This window comes from Rhamphochromis longiceps, linkage group LG22, assembly GCF_057381845.1.
Source record: "Rhamphochromis longiceps isolate RC_006_pf linkage group LG22, R_longiceps_female_GT1.1, whole genome shotgun sequence".
Taxonomy (NCBI): domain Eukaryota; kingdom Metazoa; phylum Chordata; class Actinopteri; order Cichliformes; family Cichlidae; genus Rhamphochromis; species Rhamphochromis longiceps.
In genome coordinates this window covers 26,754,055-26,775,982 of record NC_140577.1, presented here as the reverse complement: position 1 = coordinate 26,775,982, position 21,928 = coordinate 26,754,055, and the positions used below count along the sequence as shown (strand labels likewise).

The 21,928-nt window shown below is 42.0% G+C and overlaps 1 protein-coding gene across 1 annotated transcript; it reads right to left on the bottom strand.

The window, feature by feature from the left end:
- Nucleotides 1-16,842: 16,842 nt before the first annotated feature.
- Nucleotides 16,843-20,267, bottom strand: LOC146644221 (uncharacterized). Its single transcript, XM_085395492.1, has 11 exons — nt 20,072-20,267; nt 19,813-19,955; nt 19,506-19,650; nt 19,366-19,409; nt 19,194-19,223; nt 18,836-18,880; nt 18,011-18,049; nt 17,813-17,833; nt 17,568-17,712; nt 17,313-17,387; nt 16,843-16,955 (listed from the first exon to the last, which is right to left on the bottom strand). The coding sequence occupies exons 1-11, from the start codon at nt 20,265-20,267 to the stop codon at nt 16,843-16,845; spliced, it is 996 nt and encodes a 331-aa protein (XP_085251618.1).
- Nucleotides 20,268-21,928: the final 1,661 nt, after the last annotated feature.

Below are 21,928 nucleotides of genomic sequence, written 5' to 3'. Positions count from 1 at the left end.
ATTAAAACTTTGGGTTTAAGATTTGGATAATTATTTATTAAAAGCTAGACATTTTAAATGAGAATAAGAAAGAAAAGTATGTCTTTGTGCCCCCTTTTCCCTGTTAATCCCCTATCGGCCTCCCTGGCTAAACTTTGCTAGATCCGCCCCTGCACAGTTACCAGCGTCAGCTACGTAGAAAAAGATCCTGGAGTAGAAAGTAATATTAAATACATTCTAACAATAGCTGATCAAGCTTAAACGTGCTGCTGTTGTTCAGCCGCTGGTTTCCTCTTTCTGGTGCAAAGTGGGCCAAAAGCAAACTAGAGACACAGACTCGCGACAGAAAAGCCGATCAGCTGATCGTTAAGCAGTTTCATGATTGAAGTAGCAGCAGGAGAGGCAGTCACTCCATATATCGCTTGTTAAGCTTAACGCAGGAATGCTTTACAAACATTCAGAGATGGACTTACACATTTGCTTTACTTCTCTCGGGATAACTTTGTCGGAGATGAAATGCCGGGTTGCTAGCGAAGCTCCAAATGCTATCCAGACCACCGACAGGTCCCGCATGCCACAGCCGCTCTATCACGTGATGCATACTGCTCCGACGTGCTAACGTTCTGAGGTGAGGTACGGCGTGTTGCAAGTTTTGTGAGGTACTTTCGTGATATTTAATGGATCGATTACATTTTTTATTTTTCTACGATATCCGATCCAGTAATTTAGGTCAGTATCGGACCGATACCGATACGTAATATCGGATCGGTCCATCTCTAGTAATTACTGGATTGGATATCGGAGCGAAATAAAAAATGTAATCCGATCCATTAAATATCAAAAAGCACCTCAAAAAAATTGCGACATGGCGTAACTCGGCTCATAACCGTAGCACATCGGAGCAGTATGCGTCACGTGATAGAGCAGTTGTGTGTATTTGGAGCCTCGCTAGCAATCCGGCATTTCATCTCCGAGGAAGTTATCCAAGAGAGAAGTAAAGCAAGTGTGTAAGTTCATCTCTGAATGTTTGTAAAGCATTCCCGCGTTGGAACATATATGGAGCGACTGCCTCTTCTCTCTCCCTCTCCTGCCGCTACTTCAATCATGAAACTGATTAATGATCAGCTGATCGGCTTTTCTGTCGCGAGTCCGCCTCTCTTGTTTATTGCCCACTTTTTAGGGGTGCAACGATACACAAAATTCACCCCTAATATATATATATAGTAGGGGTGCAACGATACACAAAATTCACCCCTAATATATATATATATAGTAGGGGTGCAACGATACACAAAATTCACCCCTAATATATATATATATTAGGGGTGCAACGATACACAAAATTCACGGTTCGGTTCGGTTCGATACTTTGGTGTCACGGTTCGATATTTTTTCGATACAAAAAAAATGTTCATGCCTTTTTAATTTGTCATTTATTAAAATTATAAATATATATTTTAACTCAAAAGTACAGTTTTTAAATTTAACCCTAGCCCTAACCCTTGTGCATGTTTTTTATTTTGACAGCGAATGCGCACCTGCGGACCACTTATGTGCACCCCTGGTTATTTAGCTCGTCATATTGCAGCCACAGAAATTATTTTGTCCATGAAACCATAAAGCTGCACTTTCTTTTTGCCTTATAGTCTGATTTGTCATAACTTCTCCGTTTTGTGGTAAGCTTTTCTTTGGCTGTCACTTCTTCACCCTGACCTGTCTTATTTGGCTCAGAAAAACTGAAATATATATCCTGCTGCTTTTACACACGCACTTACATAAGCTCAGCGATTCTCTGCGCGATCAACCTCTCACAAGTTTAAGCTTGCTGTGGGAGATTTCACTTGTCATGTTTGCGTAGTAAGCTAACGATTAATAAGACAATGTCAGAGGAATTGGTGCACAAATTATCATCACTCACCAATCAGTACTGTCGCTCGGGCTCGGGCTAGCGATTTTGCGAGCCCTGTATCTGATTGAGGAATCACTCATCTTTGGAAAAGAGAGTTTATTACAGAGAAATGGCTCTTTCCAAAATAAAAGCTATACTATCAGCTTCTTCTGGGCTATATTCTCAGCAGTATATTAAACATATCAGGTCCCCATAAGGAGACTCATGTGCTAACGGCTGTCTAAATGACTCGGGTAAAGTTTGTAGCATGCATGCTTGTTGTTTTTGTCTTTGCACTAGGATGATGTTGGCGTAAATGTGCAGTCATATTCGTTGTGTTCCCAGTAGTGCTTTCAGGTTAACCTCGTTAAAATGACCTTAACGCCACAACACGGCAAACCTCCGTTAACGACTTACCCCTGATAGCCCCGTGCATGGGGCTAGACGGCCAACACGTTAACGAGCTAACTGCGCTAACACACTAGCTCCCACCCATGTAATTGAGCATTGCATGGCACATCCAACATACTGTTTTACTTTAGTCCATGACGCGCTTACCTTCAGGGTCATACGTCACATGAAAACCAAAATAATTCCAAACGCCAGATCTGAATGAGGGTGGGGGAGGTTCAATTTGCCATGTTGCAAGGAGAGCTTAACTTCTGTCTCGCTAGCTTGCCCTGCGCTCTTCATTCTGACTATGCTGTCTGTGTGGAGCGCTCAGTGGATCTGCGCTCGACAGTGCAGCCTAGGCGGAGTAGTCGAACGCAGATTCACTGAGCGCTCCACACAGACAGCATCGTCAGAAGGAAAGTTGATAAAATAAATTACAAATGTTGTATTGTTTGATACATATGTGTACCGAACCGAAAGCACTGTATCGAACGGTTCAATATCGATATGAATATCGTTGCACCCCTAATATACACTCAACAAAAATATAAACGCAACACCTTTGTTACTGCTCCCATTCCCCATGGGATGGACGTAGAGACCTAAAATTCATTCCAGATACACAATATAACCATCCCTCCCAAACAGTGGTCACAAATCAGTCCAAATGTGTGGTAGTGGGCACATCTGCTATATTGAGATAATCCATCCCACCTCACAGGTGTGCCACATCAGGATGCTAATCTGACATCATGAATAGTGCACAGGTGTACCTCAGACTGCCCACAACAAAAGGCCACCCTGGAATGTGCAGTTTTGTCTCACAGCAAAATGCCACAGATGCCACAAGCAATGAGGGAGCGTTCAATTGGCATGCTGACAGCAGGAATGTCAACCAGATCTGTCGCCCGTGCATTGAATGTTCATTTCTCAACCATAAGCCGTCTCCACAGGCGTTTCAGAGGATATGGCAGCACATCCAACCGGCCTCACAACCGCAGACCTCGTGTAACCACACCAGCCCAGGACCTCCACATCCAGCAGGTTCACCTCCAAGATCGTCTGAGACCAGCCACCCAGACAGCTGCTGGAACAATTGGTTTGCACAACCAAACAATTTCTGCACAAACTGTCAGAAACCGTCTCAGGGACGCTCAACTGCATGCCCGTCGTCCTCATCGGGGTCTTGACCTGACTCCAGCTCGTCGCCGTAACAGACTTGTGTGGGCAAATGCTCACATTCGATGGCGTCTGGCACGTTGGAGAGGTGTGCGCTTCACGGATGAATCATGGTTCACATTGTTCAGGGCAGATGGCAGCTGAGAATGTCCCAGTTCTTGCATGGCCAGCATACTCACCGGACATGTCACCCATTGAGCATGTTCGGGATGTGCTTGACCGGCGTATACGACAGCGTGTACCAGTTCCCACGAATATCCAACAACCTCGCACAGCCATTGAAGTGGAGTGGACCAACATTCCACAGGCCACAATTGACAATCTGATAGACTCCATGCGACGATGTGTTGCACTGCATGAGGCAAATGGTGGTCACACCAGATACTGACCGGTTCTGGGTCCCCAGACCCCCAATAGCGCAAAAAACTGCACATTCCAGGGTGGCCTTTTGTTGTGGGCAGTCTGAGGTACACCTGTGCACTATTCATGATGTCAGATCAGCATCCTGATGTGGCACACCTGTGAGGTGGGATGGATTATCTCAATATAGCAGATGTGCCCACTACCACACATTTGGACTGATTTGTGACCACTGTTTGGGAGGGATGGTTATATTGTGTATCTGGAATGAATTTTAGGTCTCTACGTCCATCCCATGGGGAATGGGAGCAAAAACAAAAGTGTTGCGTTTATATTTTTGTTGAGTGTATATATATATATATATATATATATATATATATATATATATATATATATATATAGCAGCTGGATAGCGTAGTGGTTAGACTACACGCCTTTGGAACAGAGGGCAAGATCAAAGTAGCACGGAGGGAGGTTAGCCAACTAACGGAGTTGCAGAAAGGTGCGACAAATAAGGTGCCTAAGAAATACAGCAAGCTGTCCATACCTGAGGCCTTGGAAACTGCCAAGCAAAGACTCACAGCCTTGGCCAGCCGCTTGAGGAGGTACACCAGAGAGATAGAAGGCAGGAGAATAAACCAGCTGTTCTCCACAGAACCAGCAAAGGTGTACTCTCAGTGGCAAGGGAACAATAAGAGAACAGCACCACCAAGGCTGGAGACGGAGCAATACTGGAAGAGCATATGGGAGAAGGATGCAACCCATAACGGCAATGCTCAGTGGCTAGAGGATCTGAGGGCTGACCACAGCGACCTCCCTGAACAGGGTCCAGTAACCATCACAGTGGCAGATATCCAAGAAAGGGTCTCCAGTATGAAGAGTTGGACAGCACCAGGGCCCGACATGGTTCACGCCTACTGGCTGAAGAAGCTGACTGCACTCCACGAGCGTCTGGCAGCACAAATGAACCAGCTGCTAGTTAACGAGAGACACCCGGAATGGCTAACTGAAGGCCGGACGGTCCTGATCCCCAAGGACCCCAAGAAGGGACCGGTCCCCTCCAACTACCGACCAATAACCTGCCTCAGTACTACATGGAAGCTCCTGTCAGGCATCATATCGGCTAAGATGAACAGGCACATGGGTCAATACATGAGCGGGACACAGAAAGGAATTGGCAAGAATACCAGAGGCGCAAAACACCAGCTACTGGTAGACAGAACAATCAGCCGAGACTGCAAGACCAGACTGACCAACCTGTGCACTGCCTGGTTGGATTACAAGAAGGCCTATGACTCAATGCCCCACAGCTGGATACTGGAATGCCTAGAATTGTACAAGATCAATGGGACCCTAAGAGCCTTCATCAGGAACTCAATGGGGATGTGGCGTACAACACTAGAGGCCAACTCCAAGCCCATAGCACAAGTCACCATCAAGTGCGGGATCTACCAAGGAGATGCTCTGTCCCCACTGCTGTTCTGCATAGGCCTGAACCCCCTCAGTGAGATCATTAACAAGACTGGCTACGGATACCGACTACAGAACGGAGCAGTTGTCAGCCACCTCCTGTACATGGATGACATCAAGCTGTATGCCAAGAGTGAACGAGACATCGATTCACTGATCCACACTACCAGGCTATACAGCAATGACATTGGAATGTCGTTCGGACTGGAGAAGTGTAGTCGGATGGTAACAAAGAGAGGGAAGGTAGTCAGAACTGAGGGGATTGAACTACCAGAAGGCAACATTGCAGACATAGAGGACAGTTACAAGTACTTGGGGATCCCACAGGCGAATGGGAACCATGAAGAGGCCGCTAGAAAAGCTGCAACCACCAAGTACCTGCAGAGGGTCAGGCAAGTCCTGAGGAGTCAGCTGAATGGTAAGAACAAGATCCGGGCCATCAACACGTACGCCCTGCCCGTGATCAGGTACCCTGCTGGGGTAATAGGCTGGCCAAAGGAGGAGATAGAAGCCACTGACATAAAGACAAGAAAGCTCCTTACCATGCATGGAGGGTTTCACCCCAAATCCAGCACCCTGAGGCTGTACGCTAAGCGGAAGGAAGGGGGCCGGGGACTGGTGAGTGTCAGCACCACAGTCCAGGATGAGACAACGAACATCCAAGAATACATTAGGAAGATGGCCCCAACTGACCGAGTGCTCAGTGAATACCTCAGGCAGCAGAAACCCAAGAAAGAGGAGGGAGACGAGGAACCATCATGGAAGGACAGGCCCCTGCACGGTATGTACCACCGGCAGATAGAGGAGGTGGCTGATATCCAGAAATCCTACCAGTGGCTGGACAAAGCTGGACTGAAAGACAGCACAGAGGCACTAATCATGGCAGCACAAGAACAAGCTCTGAGCACAAGATCCATAGAGGCTGGGGTCTATCACACCAGGCAAGACCCCAGGTGCAGGCTGTGTAAAGATGCCCCAGAGACAATCCAGCACATAACAGCAGGGTGCAAGATGCTAGCAGGCAAGGCATACATGGAACGCCATAACCAAGTGGCCGGCATAGTGTACAGGAACATCTGTGCCGAGTATAACCTGGAAGTCCCGAGGTCAAAATGGGAGATGCCCCCAAGGGTGGTGGAGAATGACCGAGCTAAGATCCTGTGGGACTTCCAGATACAGACGGACAAAATGGTGGTGGCTAACCAACCGGACATAGTGGTGGTAGACAAACAGAAGAAGATGGCCGTAGTGATCGATGTAGCGGTTCCGAATGACAGCAATATCAGGAAGAAGGAACACGAGAAGCTGGAGAAATACCAAGGGCTCAGAGAAGAGCTCGAGAGGATGTGGAGGGTGAAGGTAACGGTGGTCCCCGTGGTAATCGGAGCACTAGGTGCGGTGACTCCCAAGCTAGGCGAGTGGCTCCAGCAGATCCCAGGAACAACATCGGAGATCTCTGTCCAGAAGAGCGCAGTCCTGGGAACAGCTAAGATACTGCGCAGGACCCTCAAGCTCCCAGGCCTCTGGTAGAGGACCCGAGCTTGAAGGATAAACCGCCCGCAGGGGCGTGCTGGGTGTTTTTATACATAGAGAGAGAGAGAAAGAGAGAGAGAGAGGGAGAGAGATACACACACACACACACACACACACACAGTAATAAATAAATAAGTATAGTATTATTTGGTTAAATGTCCCTTGTCAGTGACACTGTCTTCATAGGACAGTGACTACAAACATAGTTTTATACAATGATGCATTACTGTAGATTAAACAGAATTTCAAGTATTTAAGATTAGCTCAAGCGAAAACATCTGCATCAGTAATATACAACTACTGAGTCTAAGTGCTTTTACTTTTAATACTCCATGAACAGTTTCCCCAAAATGCAGTTTTCTGTAGACAGACAGAGTATATTATTGTACAGCATATATTTATATATATTCCATACAATTTGTGATTTATGTGCACTGACACTCTTTTGCTGTTATTTTCTGTTGTTCAAGATCCAAAAATATTTAGTCCGAGCTCAGACTTCAAAAATCTGGTTACTTTTCTGTGTATGCTACTAGGATACTATAAATCTTAATCTATCCCTGCATTTCCATAAACATGAAGTTTTTTAGATTTTTATTCAATTCCATATAGACTCCTGCTATTCTAAATATGCATTTCAGGATCAAATATGTATTACCCCACTGAAAAAGAGTCTCAGTCAAATCTTTTTGTTTAAGAAGTATTTGCTTGCAGCTGATTAGATTCTTAACAAAATGAAAATTAAAGAAAAACTGTGTATTTGAGAACTATATTTAAAGTTGAGATTTTTTTTATTACAAATAGGTTAGTGACAGGGGATGCATACCACCATTATTGATGAATTTGATGGTATACCACAGTATTCAGAATAATATTTTTTTTCCTTTTGGGAAATGATGATCTGAACTGCTCATGTAAGATGAAAAATGCCAGAGAACTAGAGCTTGAAACATTCACAAAGCTATCATATAAGCTTTCTCTTTCAAGCAGTGGACACCAGCTGCCAGATTCCAGTCATGCAGTGACTAGTAATTAACATGGATGGCTGCATTTTAGCCTGCTAATTTGATGACAAACTAGCACATTAAAATCTCCCTGCTTCAACTAAATCCCAACATCAACCACGATAACTGAGAGAAGGTTGCAGAAAGCCATATTTCAGCAGGACTAAGACTAATTGGAAGAGATGGATGTGAGCGGAGCTTAGATGAGGCACTTCTGAAAGCATAAAAGTAAATAGCAAGACAAAATGATTCCCATGACTGCACTAAGTCTTCCTATTTAAAACTTATTGCTTGGGCTTTATTCATTACCACAAGAGTGTGTCTCTCTCACCACACATGCCCGTTTAGTTTACTTTTATTCTAGTCCAACTTTGTTGCAACATCTGCTTGTAACACTCCATTAGATTGGTATTAGGCCTTGTATCTCATCTCTTTCCTCTCAATGCTTGCTTCGGAATTAGTCTCATTTACCAGCACATCATCTGGTGATCCTAAGGATTAAATGATATCAGGCTGTAGCTGTTTGTTGTTCATCTTGCACTATACAGACAATAAAATGTAGCACAAACACAAATGTGTTTGCGTTTGAGAATTCTTCAAAAGAAATCAGTAAGCTTCCAAAAAGCCTTTTGTATCCAGCTACAGGCACAACAGTCAATACCTCCTGCTTTTCATCTAGTGGTCCATGTCTTAGGGAAATACAACAAACGCATGCCTTATACTTTATTTGGTTCTTTCTATCTAGCAGTTTGGGTTGTTTTTCTAGATTAGCTGCCAAGAAACTTTTATTAAAGGGGAAGATTTTGAAGTTAAAGTTGAGACTATTCGATAGCAAGGAGGACTCTATTATCCCCGAATGACCTTTATTTTAATCAAATTGGATGTACCATAAACAACTGCACCTCCTGCTGCATGTAATTTTCTCCATTCAATTATAGTCCATTCTACCAACAGCAAAAGGAAGCTTTGGTTCTTAATTATTTTCATTTTTCTTCAATTGGAGCTGCCTACTGAATGCCAAGGAGGTCAGCATCTGAAATGGATTTCATAAAGTGATCTCTTGTAGTTCTTGTTTTTACAAGAACACCTTCACTATCTCTACTTTTATGATAAGGTTTAAAATGTTACTTTTTGATAAAGCATATAGTTAGGGCTGGATCAGGTGACCCTGAAATCTCCCTTAATTATACTGCAATAGGTGTAGACTGCTGGGGGGATTCCCATGATGTATTGAGTACTTCCTCTTCAGTCACCTTTCTCACTATGTGTTAATAGACCTCTCTTCATTGAATCATACTTGTTATTAATGTCTGGCTCTCTTCCACAGCATGTTGTTTATCTTGTCTTCCTTCTCTCTCTCCAACCAGTCGTGGCAGACGTGCATCAGAAGAGTATATCCTCTCACACACATTTAAAATAGCACATTATCCTTACAGAGCACACCTTGTTTAGGTGATCCATATGCTATACATGTCTGTGAAGGTTCTCAGTCATCCAGGTCATCGTAGTCAAAGGAGCCTGCAAAGAAAAGCGTCTGGACTTCTTTAAGTTGCTTGAAGACGTTTCACCTCTCATCCGAGAAGCTTCTTCAGCTCTAAGGTCAAATGGTGGGGAGTCCCAGATTTAAACCTAGTGGGAGTCGTAAACCACCGCCTCTGTTCAAAGATGGTCGCTCACAGTGGACATAGATGGCTTCTTTCACTCTTCTTTCAAACCATCTGTCCTCTCTGTCCAAAATGTGAACATTGGCATTCTCGAAAGAGTGTCCTTTATCCTTAAGATGCAGATGGACTGCTGAGTCTTGTCCTGTGGAGGTGGCTCTTCTGTGTTGTGCCATGCGCTTGTGAAGTGGCTGTTTGGTCTCTCCAATGTAGAGGTCTGAGCATTCCTCGCTGCACTGTACAGCATACACCACATTGTTAAGTCTGTGTTTTGGAGTTTTGTCTTTCGGGTGAACCAGTTTTTGTCTGAGCGTGTTGCTGGGTCTGAAATGCACCGGGATGTCATGCTTGGAGAAAACTCTCCTGAGTTTTTCTGATACACTGGCTACATAGGGGATGACAATGTTGTTGCGTCTGTCTTTCTTATCCTCCCTCGCTGGTGTCTGATCCTCTTTTCTGTGCCTCTTTGCTGACTTTAAGAACGCCCATTTAGGATAGCCGCACGTTTTGAGTGCTTCCTTTACATGCGTGTGTTCCTTCTTTTTTCCTTCAGGCTTAGAGGGAACATGTTCTGCCCGGTGGTGTAGGGTCCTAATTACTCCAAGTTTATGTTCCAGAGGGTGATGGGAGTCAAAGAGGAGGTACTGGTCCGTGTGTGTGGGCTTCCGGTAAACTTCGATGTTGAGGTTGCCATTGAGGTTGCCATTCTCTTCCATATGCACAGGAAAGGCAAACAGTTATCCTTTGTGTCTTCCCTGGTGAACTTGATGTTTTTATCCACAGCGTTAATGTGCGCAGTGAAGGATTCCACTTCTTGTGTCTTGATTTTGACCCAGGTGTCGTCTACATATCTGTACCAGTGGCTGGGTACTCTTCCTTTGAAAGAGCCAAGAGCCTTCCTTTCCACTTCCTCCATGTAAAGGTTGGCTACAATAGGTGACACGGGGGAGCCCATGGCACAGCCATGTTTTTGTTTGTAGAAGCCTTCGTTGTATTTGAAGTATGTTGTGGTAAGGCAGAGATCTAACAGTGTGCAAATCTGATCGGGTGTGAAGTTGGTCCTGTCCTCCAAGGAGCTGTCTTCTTGTAGTCGTTTTCTGACAGTCTCCACGGCCTCCATGGTGGGTATGCAAGTGAAGAGAGAGACTACATCAAAGGACACCATCGTTTCATCTGGATCCAGGGTAAGTTTCTGGACCTTGTCAGTGAAGTCGGTGGAGTTCTTGATGTGGTGTGGGGTGTTCCCCATGAGAGGAGCAAGGATGGTAGCAAGGTGTTTTGCAATGTTATAAGTGGCTGAGTTTATGCTACTGACTATGGGTCTGAGTGGGACAGCTTCCTTGTGGATTTTAGGAAGTCCGTAAATACAGGGTATGGCATTCCATGGGTAAAGGCGGTGATATGTAAGGCGGTCAATGATTTTGTCCTTTCAAAGTCTTGAAGGCAAGCTATAACTTTCTTTTTGTAGCTGCTTGTGGGGTCTCGCTTTAAGGCTTCGTAGGTATTGTTGTCACTGGGGAGAGTAGTGATCTTTGTATGGCAATCTGTAGTGTTTAGGACCACGGTGCATCTTTCCTTATCAGCTGGAAAAACAGTGATGTTGTGGTCTTTGCTCAGAGAAGCGACGGCCTTCTTTTCTTGTATTGTGAGGTTGGATGGAGAGACTTTGGCACTGGAGAGGGTGGCTGAGACTTTCATCCTGATTTGCTCTGCTTCTGTCTGTGATAATTTATTAATCCGTATGGCGGTTTCTGTGGCTGTGATGAGGTCCACTATGGGCAACTGTTGTGGAGAAATGGCAAAATTGAGTCCTTTAGCTATTAGCATTATGCGGCTATCCTAAATGGGCGTTCTTAAAGTCAGCAAAGAGGTACAGAAAAGAAGATCAAACACCAGCGAGGGAGGATAAGAAGGACAGACGCAACAACATTGTCATCCCCTATGTAGCCAGTGTATCAGAAAAACTCGGGAGAGTTTTTTCCAAGCATGACATCCCGGTGCATTTTAGACCCAGCAACACGCTCAGACAAAAACTGGTTCACCCGAAAGACAAAACTCCAAAACGCAGACTTAACAATGTGGTGTATGCTGTACAGTGCAGCGAGGAATGCCTAGACCGCTACATTGGAGAGACCAAACAGCCACTTCACAAGCGCATGGCACAACGTAGAAGAGCCACCTCCACAGGACAAGACTCAGCTGTCCATCTGCATCTTAAGGATAAAGGACACTCTTTCAAGGATGCCAATGTTCACATTTTGGACAGAGAGGACAGATGGTTTGAAAGAGGAGTGAAAGAAGCCATCTATGTCCACTGTGAGCGACCATCTTTGAACAGAGGCGGTGGTTTACGACACCAACTGTCTGCCATCTATAATCCAGTTTTGAGATCCCTTCCCAGATGCCTTAACGCCCACTCACATCCTGGGCCATCTGACCTCTGTTATTTTCATCACCTTTAATTCAGTTTGAAAGCAATTAAAGCATTTTTTCATCAACACTTCTTTCACATATGAATATGAATATGCACTTCAATTCTTTAACCACCAAATAAAAACTTTTTGCTGCAATTTTAAGACTTAGGTTTTTCTTAAAATCTTACTGACTTTGTAAAGAGTAATACAAAAATTTTGACCTAATGTAAAAGAGAAATTATTCATACACAAAAGGGAAAGGTGAAAAGGTGATACATGTGAATCTATATACATGAGAAAACAAAGAAAATATATATAACATGAGAACATATGACCAGTTACTGTATAATCAAGTAAAAGCACAGTGCATACATTCAGCAGCCACTTTATTAGGTTCTCTTGTTCTGCTATGTGCTTAGTGCACATATCTAATCAGCCTATCACCATTTATTTATTTAGCATTCAGACATGTTGACATGGTCAAGACAGCCTCCTAAAGTTTAAACCAAGCGTCGGAATGGGGACAAAAATGTGACAACACATTGCACCTTGATACAGCAGCAGTAGACCTCACTCCTGTCAGCTAAAAACAGGAAACTGAGGCTACATCTCGTACAAACTCGCCAAAACCTCGACAACTGCAATCGTGTCATGTTAGTCATGTTAGAACAGAAAGGGGCTATCCCCAAATTGTTCCCACAAAGTTAAAAATGTCTTGGTATGCTGAAGCATTAAGAGTTTCTTTCAGAACTTTGGGTTTGAAAATCTTCTTCATTTAACCCCTATACACAATAATCACCTTTTCCTTCCCGCCAGATTAGACTCTGAATCTGCTCTTTGGCAGAGACGAGGCCTCCATAACTTTTCTGACATGTACATAGACGGTGTCTTGGCAAGTTTTCAGGATTTGTCACACAAATTTGACCTCCCTTGGTCCAGCTTATTTAGATACTTTCAAGTTCGCCACTTTCTTCAGCATCACAACCCTGACTTTCCAAATATAACTCCATTTACTGCTGTAGATGATCTGTTGAAACTGACATTTAAGCCTAAAGGCCTTATCTCAAGACTTAGTAATTGTATAGCCTGCTTTAAGAATATAACAATACCAAAGATCAAAGCAGACTGGGATAATGAGCTGGGGGTGGACTGGGAGAGTGCTCTTTTAAGAGTAAACAACACCACTTTTTGTGCCAAATTAAACATCATACAGTTCAAGATTCTACATCGCATTCATTACTCCAAGGCAAGACTGGCTAAAATATTTCCTTTTTTTTTTTTCTCATTTTTTTAAAGACAGGACAGACATGACTGGGGGATAGGACAGGGAGAAAGAATGAAAGAAAGGGAGGGAGAGAAAGAAAAATAGAGGGGAGAGGAGATTGGGGGGGGGGGGGGGAGGGGAGAAAAACAAACAAAACACCTGGATCACCTGCATGGAGATAAAAAAACCAGAAGAGAAAACAAACAACAAAGAGCAACATAATAAAAATAACACCATCACAATAAACTAGCTAACAATAGATAGCGGTAGATACTTTTTTAATTTCACCTGTTGAGAATGAAAAAAGAAAACAAGCAGAAGAAATCGAGAGCAATAGAATAAACAACATCAGGATGATATATGGGTGTCACAATACGGCTGTGTGCAGGCAAGAGTAGGACCCAAACGCAAACTCCTAGAGACAAAAAGTAAACTCAAAAAACACAGCTTTATTGCTGGCGTGGAGTGGGACACAAAAAACAATACAAAACTAAACTGGGAAAACTAAAGCACAAGGAGCCACAGGGAAAAATCACACAGCTATGAGGGAGGACGCAACACTGATAAAGAGAAACATGGGGCTTAAATACACTGAAAGATAACGAGGGGGAATGATCCACAGGAGGAGAGCACAGCTGGGAGTAATTAGGCAGGACGAGACAAGGGAAGCAAAACTAGAACCATTAACATAGGACAGACTGTGAAAGTAAAACAGGAAACACACTGACGGAACTCAAGACATGTAAACCTAACAGACTGGGGAGACAGAACATAGGGACCTCAAACATGGAACAGAAAGGCACAGTAGACACAACAAATAACAATGCCACAGGGGAAGAGTAAAACAAAATGCAGGAACACAGGACCTCTTTCAAAATAAAATGGGAAACATAATGAAACGCAAATATGACAACATAAGAAACACAGACAAGAAGCACATGAAAGACAAGGGAGACTTAACAGGGGTTGGAAACACAAGGGGAATCTATTAAACAAATGAACTTAGATAACCTAATGAACAAAATAAACTCAAACTTAAAACGCTGGGTCAAAAGACCCAGGATCATGACAATGGGAATATAACTGTAAATACTAAATATTAAACATTATTGTGCAGCACATAGGATCGACAGCGCACAGTGTGGTTTGAGGTAGGATCCAAAAAGGGTGTCATTTGTGTGTGTGAGCACCCGTGTGTACACCTGTGAGCATGAACGTGCTTGTATTTAAAAGGTTCCTTCATGTAATGATCTGCTAGAGGGTGTGGGGAGCCACAACCCCGTCCACCAGGGCATGAAGCAGGTATGGAGGAGATCAAAAGTCCAGACATCCAGAGGCCCTCAGAACACAAAAGACCAAGGAAGACCAACAGAGGGGCAGCCGCGCCACTGTCCCAGAAAGAGCTGACGAGAGTCCCAGATGAGGGGTCACTCAGCAGCCGCGGAGCAGAAGCCAGGGGGGGTTGCAGTGATGTGCCCGTGAGCTCCGCTGGCAGCCAGCTGTGCCAGAGTGACCAAGCCCCAGGCCCAGAGGCCGAGGGCACCCCACCCCCGAAGTGGCCCGAGCGAGCCCCAGGGTCCAGGCCCCAATAAGCAGCCACCAAGGAGTGAGCCGGTGTGTACCTGGACGCCCATCCCCGGACACCAAGAACCAACAACGCACCGATGTCTGAGGGCGTCTGCCACTGGTAAGGGAAGTGGTGGGGGAGATAGGCCTCCATATCTTGGAGGACCTGGGATGTCCCCAGAGAGGTGGCGTCTGATACCCGACCTGACATATGGACACAGACAAACAGGCACACACAGATACAAACATTCATTCCCACCCTCATGCTCTCATATGCAATTACTCAACACTCACCCAACGTGGAGACAGACATAAAGAGACACTGTACACACACAATCACACTCCGCAACCGTACTCTAAGCCCCGGGTCTAGGTACCCTTGCCCCTGGAGGGGGAAACTGCACCCAGACCCAGGTGGTGTTACCCTTTTCCCTTTGGTGGGGAGAAGCAGACCGCCCCGACTCCACAGCAGCAGGGAAGCCACACATTCCAGACCCCAGTCGGACGGCCAACTTTTCCTCCTAGCCCACCCGCTCCAGCAGGCCGCAGAGAACGGGGGTGTGTGAAGACTCCAAACCTCCCTCTGCCCGCTCATATGTAGTGTTGATGCATGTGTGTTCTAAGGTGCCTTTAAAACCCAGGAGGGCATGGAGCTACCTGCCCAAGCGCAGCAGGTAAGCGCATAGCCCCTCTTGCTAGCCCTCAATGTCTACATGTATTTAAAATTGAGAGGTGGGCAACGAGGCCGGGGGTGAGGCTGTACACCCTGATGGTCTTTTGGATTCCGTGTAGCGTGCCAACTCCCAAGATCCTATATGTATGTACGGCTGGGCCATATTATACCGTTCACGGTAATACCGGTATAATGTTAGGCAACAATAGAAAAATGAAATATCGCGATAGAATATAAGTAAAACGCGCATGCGCAGTGCCTTTGTTTTCATACGCACATGGTCGATTGTTGAGTGAAACAGATGAACCAGAATTGGTTTGTAAAAATGGTGCAACTTCAGTGATGTGGAACTGGTTTGGTGTTTGTCCGTCAGATACACGACAAAGCACATTTTTTTGCAGAACATGCAAGCGGCCGTCGTTATTGTCGTTTTTTTCGGACTAAGATGCTCTTAAATCTGGGAGTAATCTGGGTCCTTAACTCCGTATGCTTCAGGTCAAACGAACACTGCAGCATCACTGAGAGTTAAAAACTGTCTAAATTCTTTCATCTTTAATAAAACGATCAGCATTGCTGCTTTACCAGGTGTAACTATGAAGTTTAACTTCGAGGCATCCATGAAAACAAAATTTATTACATTTAACGGAGTTAGAAGTTAGCGGAAGTTAGCTCGCTAGTTTCGCTAGTTACCTACCCATACGGTAAAAAAATATATTTTGAAATATATTTTGAAATATATTTCAAAATATACAAAAATTGGCCAAAAAATATATGCGCTAAAATACATTTCAAAATATATTTATATATTTTGAAATGTATTTTAGCGCATATATTTTTTGGCCAATTTTTGTATATTTTGAAATATATTTCAAAATATATTTTTTGAAATACATTTCAAAATATATAAATATATTTTGAAATGTATTTTAGCGCATATATTTTTTGGCCAATTTTTGTATATTTTGAAATATATTTCAAAATATAATTGAAAATTAATTAAAAATCTTTCAAAAATATATTTTACCCTTCATATATTTCAGTCGAAGAAAACACATTCACATGTAACAACTGAAAATCTTTATTTGATATCTAAAACAAACACAGCATATAAATCAAGCTAGGAACATACATTATACAACTTTATTTTCATAACATTCTTAAAAATTGTAAAATTTTTAAAAAATAAAAATTATATATATATACACACACACACACACACACACACACACACACATATATATATATACATACATTTTACTATACAAAATGCAACTGCAACAAACACTTATAAGTAACGATACTGTGAATTTGATGTGAACTGCTATTAACACAATAAAAATGTGATCACTCAAAGATGTTTACTGATCAATAACAAGCAGAGGAATACACACACACACATATATATATATATATATATATAGATATATATATGTGGGTGTGTACGAACATAAAACATATTTAAAATGTAACTTTTTTTTTCTTTTCCAACAGTCTGAGTTCCCCCAGCTTTGAATTGACTGCAATCCCCAAAGCCCCTCTGGATACATTGGGGAACCTCTTCCTTACCGCCACTGTAACAAACAAAAGTCACAGTTCTAGTACTTTTATCAGAGTTAAAATAAAAACATGATTTAAATTAGCTAGCTTCATTTAGCAAACAGATATTTCCGTTTATAGAGATACAGATATATTTTCCACATAATTTTACCTTTTTTTCCCCCCTCGATGGAAAGTCTATCCAGTTCACATTACAGTAATACTAACACCCCTTTTGGTCATCTATCCTTACTCTCCATCATTCAATCTGTTGACCTTCTTTGTCTGAGTCCAACCACTTCAATGCTTCATCACCTATCTGTGCAATTTTTATTGTTGCAAAGTGAGTTACTTGTGCAGTATGCAATTTTAGATACACAGTCTTCACTTACTATATATGGCTGTCATGGTTTCTTTATCAAGGGCAGTTCTTCGCTCTGCGCCGATGTCTGTTTTGCTGTGTCCTCCTATAAAAAGCATTAACATTTGAGTGTCTGGCTAGTTAAATTTCCAAAAATCTGATCTTTGTTCATCTAAACATTTGAACTACAATATTATGCTTTTTGGTAAAGAAACTGGTGACAGAGAAGTAGGCTTTTTAAAATACTATTAGCTAACCATTGGAACTAAGTTTCAAAGCTGTTTACCTTTTAAATTGCTCTGGATCAAAACCTCCAGTGGGAAGACGGCCATCAGAAGAACACGCACCATTGAAGTGGGTGTTTGGGCCTGAAGAGCAGTAGCCCACTGATGTTTCAGAATTTTTACCCCTGTAGCATGTGCTAACTCCACCTGTGGTTGCAATCACATAAAAAGAGTGTTTCAATATAAATTGTTTTTAAAAAACACATTTGAGTTTGCACCTACCTAAATTCTCAGCAAAATTACTTACATATTCAGCATCACTGGAACCCTTTAAATAAATAAACACATACATATGAAGTCAACAATGTTGTTACAGACAGAGTATTACTGGTAAACTAAATGAAAGAAGGAAGAACTCAGAATAACTTAGATGATTGAGTCTTTACACTTTAATAAGAAAGATTGACATTTCGCGGTGGAACAAAGCAGAATCAAAAATACTTACTTTAGAATCCCCAGACGCTTTGCATGAAGAGTTGGGCACCTATAAAGGAGAATATTTAAAGATTAAAAAAAATACACATAACATTGACTGCCATAAAACCACTGAATAAATATCAGAATGTGACAATGTTGCACAACAATCTAAACCTTGTAAGTCATGTATATCTATACAATTCAAGTAAATAGGTACAGCATACATGTTCTGGAGAAAAAACAAACAAACAAACAAGCAAAAAAAACAACAATATATAAGAATCCAGTGGGGTAAAAAATCTCTTCTGAAGAATATAGTTCATTTTGGGTGAAAAACAAAACATTCCTCTAAAATATATATACTGACATCAGCAATCAACATCATGATTGTAATTATTTCCCTACTAGTCCATCTACTGCTCTGTGCATGTGTCAAGCACTACGACTGTATCTATGCATATAAATTCACCATATATATCCTGCAAAAATGTCTTGTTATGGTCAAAAAAAGGCAAACAAACAAAGGCATTCAATCAGAGATGAGAAATTAATCGGGAATATCAATTATATGGTAAATGGCCTGTATTTGTATAGCGCTAGTCCCTAAGGACCCCAAAGCGCTTTACACATTCAGTCATCAACCCATTCACACACTGGTGATGGCAGCTAAAAAAACACAATCCTTATTAAGCAATGTCTAACCAGTAGTACTGGTCTGAATGACAACAAACATAGCTAGTGTTTGGGAAAATCTGTTATAAAACAGTTATTATTTCAATAGTTATGCTTAGCATGTGACATAATATCACGTGACACAGACACTGCGTAAAAAACCACAACAACTAATACTTACTTTAGGAGGATGAGGGAGGGCAGCATCAGGTTGAGACTTTGACATCTGTAAGAGAAAAACTGATGTATTAGAAACAAGTCATTTAAAAATACATTAATGTGGCAGACTGTTCCCTGTTCCGATGCAGTGTACAAGTACAATCAGGGCTGTCACAACAATGGGGCGGTGCCAAGTCGTCGCAACCCTAGGTACAATGTACAAGTACATATAACTACATATGTGAATAAAGCAAGAATCTGTTTAGGTTAGGCACACTGCTGACTGATGCTTGTTAGGTTTATATGATTGCAAACTGCACAAAAACAACAAAGCAACAAAATTAATGGTAATGACAAAAAATTAATTAGATTTTACTTACGTCAGGAAGATCTGCATTCATTTTCATGGGCTAAAATAAATAGGCACAAACATTACTGCTAAACAACCCCAAAAAAACTCCAAAAGGTCTCAAAATGATTAAAAAGGCAAGGAAATGTGGAACATTGTAATTAGTGATTATTAATGAAGGATAACTGTGCTTTGTTTCTAACCTTGGTAATTAAATGCTGTGTAGCCTGAAGGAGAGGTGGGATTTCTGTGAAAGTGAAATTAAATGTGAATAGGTTTTGATAGTTATTGTATATGACAAGTGTAAACACACACATAAAACATGCAATAGTACAGTACTTACTTTCAAGTATTTCATTTTTCAGCCTATCGTTCTCTCTTTTTAGATTCGAGTTCTCTTCTCTCAACTGATTAATGACACGCTGTAGATGTTCAAGTTTCTTTTCATTCCATAACTTTAGATCGTTTTGTTGGTCTGTTGGGTATGCCTAAGAAATGAAACAAAAAACTCTCTCTTTAAAAGCCACCTTCTGTATGAAGGAATGATCTCAAAATGTTGGGGGGGGTTACACATACATATATATATACACAAAACAGGTATATATATATATTAGTATATATGTCTGTGTGTGTACGCGGCGAACACTCACCTTTTTCTTAGCTGCCGGTTCGTCTGTGACCTCTGTGGCCTCAAGGAGTTTCATAGAAGGTTTACTTTTTCTCTTAAGCACCTCTGGCTTGGGTAGTTGTTCTTCGATTTCCTTAAGCTTTGTTTGCAAAGTTTTTTCCCTTTCTGAGGAGGCAGAATAATAATAAAAAAGGCTAAAGTACATCATAATATAATTAAGTTACATATTTTGATTAACAAATAAGCGACAATAAAGTAATATTATACTGGAGAAAAGGCACCTGCTAGCTTAATGATGGAGGCTTCATAGACCGGCCACCCGCCTTTTGGCTCCTTGGCGCCTTGTCGCCACTCCACCAAATAAATGTCCTTTTCCTCCAAACCGTTTAAGTATTCCTCCTCATCAAAATCCCGAATGTGTTCAGTCGGCAGAATTGAGAACTTTCCATCTTCCGACCACTTAATTAACGCGAACATTATCCGTTTGTGTCTTCCCGTCTGTATATCGGCCTTTCGCGCCTCAAACGTCGGTTATATTTCAAAAAAAAAGGGGGGGAGGGGGGAGAAGAAAAAACAACTAATAATTTTTTTTATTACTATTATTAATATTTTTTGCGCGTTCATTGCACATGTTTGGGAATATTTCAATATTTACTTTTTATTTTATCTTTATTTATAAAAAGCACAATGGCAACGCGCATGCGCATACTCTGCTCCGCTCATTAACCTTTACACTTTCACACAACCTACAGATCTAGAACGAAGACGCTGCATTTTTTGAATAATCTCTGGCGAGCATAGATTTCATAGAAAAAACATATTATATTGTTTTAAGTACCTTTTTTTCGATTAATCCTGTGACGTACAAAGACGGACGTTTTTGGGACTTTACGTTTAAGTTTTTAAAGTTTTTGTTAAGGTCTCCATTGCGTGTGCAGACGCTCGCGGAAGAAGACGCTGAAATTTTGCGAACTCCCTGGAAAACTGCTCGGTAAGCATATATTTCACTACATTTATTTTATATGTTGCAGTTTCTGTTTTACAATCCTCGATGTTTTCTTCAATGTGATTTTAATGTCATCAACAGGTCACGTGTGAGTCAAAATGAGCGAGCCTCCTGAAAGGATTCCGTATAAACGTTATCTAACTGATCCTGAAGAGGAAATTCCTTCAAGAACCAAACGGAGATGGGCACAAAAAGAAAGGTGTGTTGGTAATGTAATATCCCTCACTCTTTAAACCCCTGGAGGGTCTTAGGGTCGATTTGTGGCTTTTTCAAATTTCGATTACATGCCATTTGCACAGTGTTGAATGGAATATAGCGAAAGTCTGCAAAAAAAAGTTCGGTCACATTTACTGTTAAAATTTCAGTATGACTTCCGGAAATTAGCTTCAGTGGCTAAGCTAGCGATAAACTTACGCTATCGGACCTAGCTAGTGGTCGATTTGTGCCCCCATTGAAACCCATTATAAACGCTATTTTTCACGGCAAAAAAATTACGGTCAAATCGATCGTGATCGGTAATGCTTCCGCTTCCGCTTGCAGTACTGGCCTTAGAGTTGTAATTTTTTTATTTGTCCACCGGGTGGCGCCCTTGCTTCACATTTGACCTCTGCTGGAAAACAGCGGGCTGATCGTGCGGGACCATTTTTTGGTCCCTAGGACCATGAGAGGGTGCTTTTTTTTTTTAGTCAACAGGAAATGACGTATTTGTTGTCACGTGGTATCGGACGTGTGGGCTGGAAAAAGCAGTCCCCGGTGATCGTGCCCCGGTGATCGTCGCGACTTACCCCGGCAACATGCACTTATTTCGGCCTAGAGGAGGAGCATTTGCCGCCTGGAGACCATTTTCTGGTCCTGAAAAAAAAAATAAAAGGCGATCGAAATGACTGTTTGTGCCAATCTTTAGTCCATCTAAAGGCCTAATTATAATAACAATCAAATATTACTTCAAATGTTTTTTTGGGAAAATATTTAGTTTTTTAGTTTTTTTTTTAGTTTTTTTGTAATTTAAAAGGTTAAAACAACGAAAATATAATTAAAACTTTATATGAATATTTCAGGGAGAAGTAGTTTTAAAAGACTGACCAATTTAAAGTGAAAAAAAAATTAATATTTAATATTTTTATTGCACTTT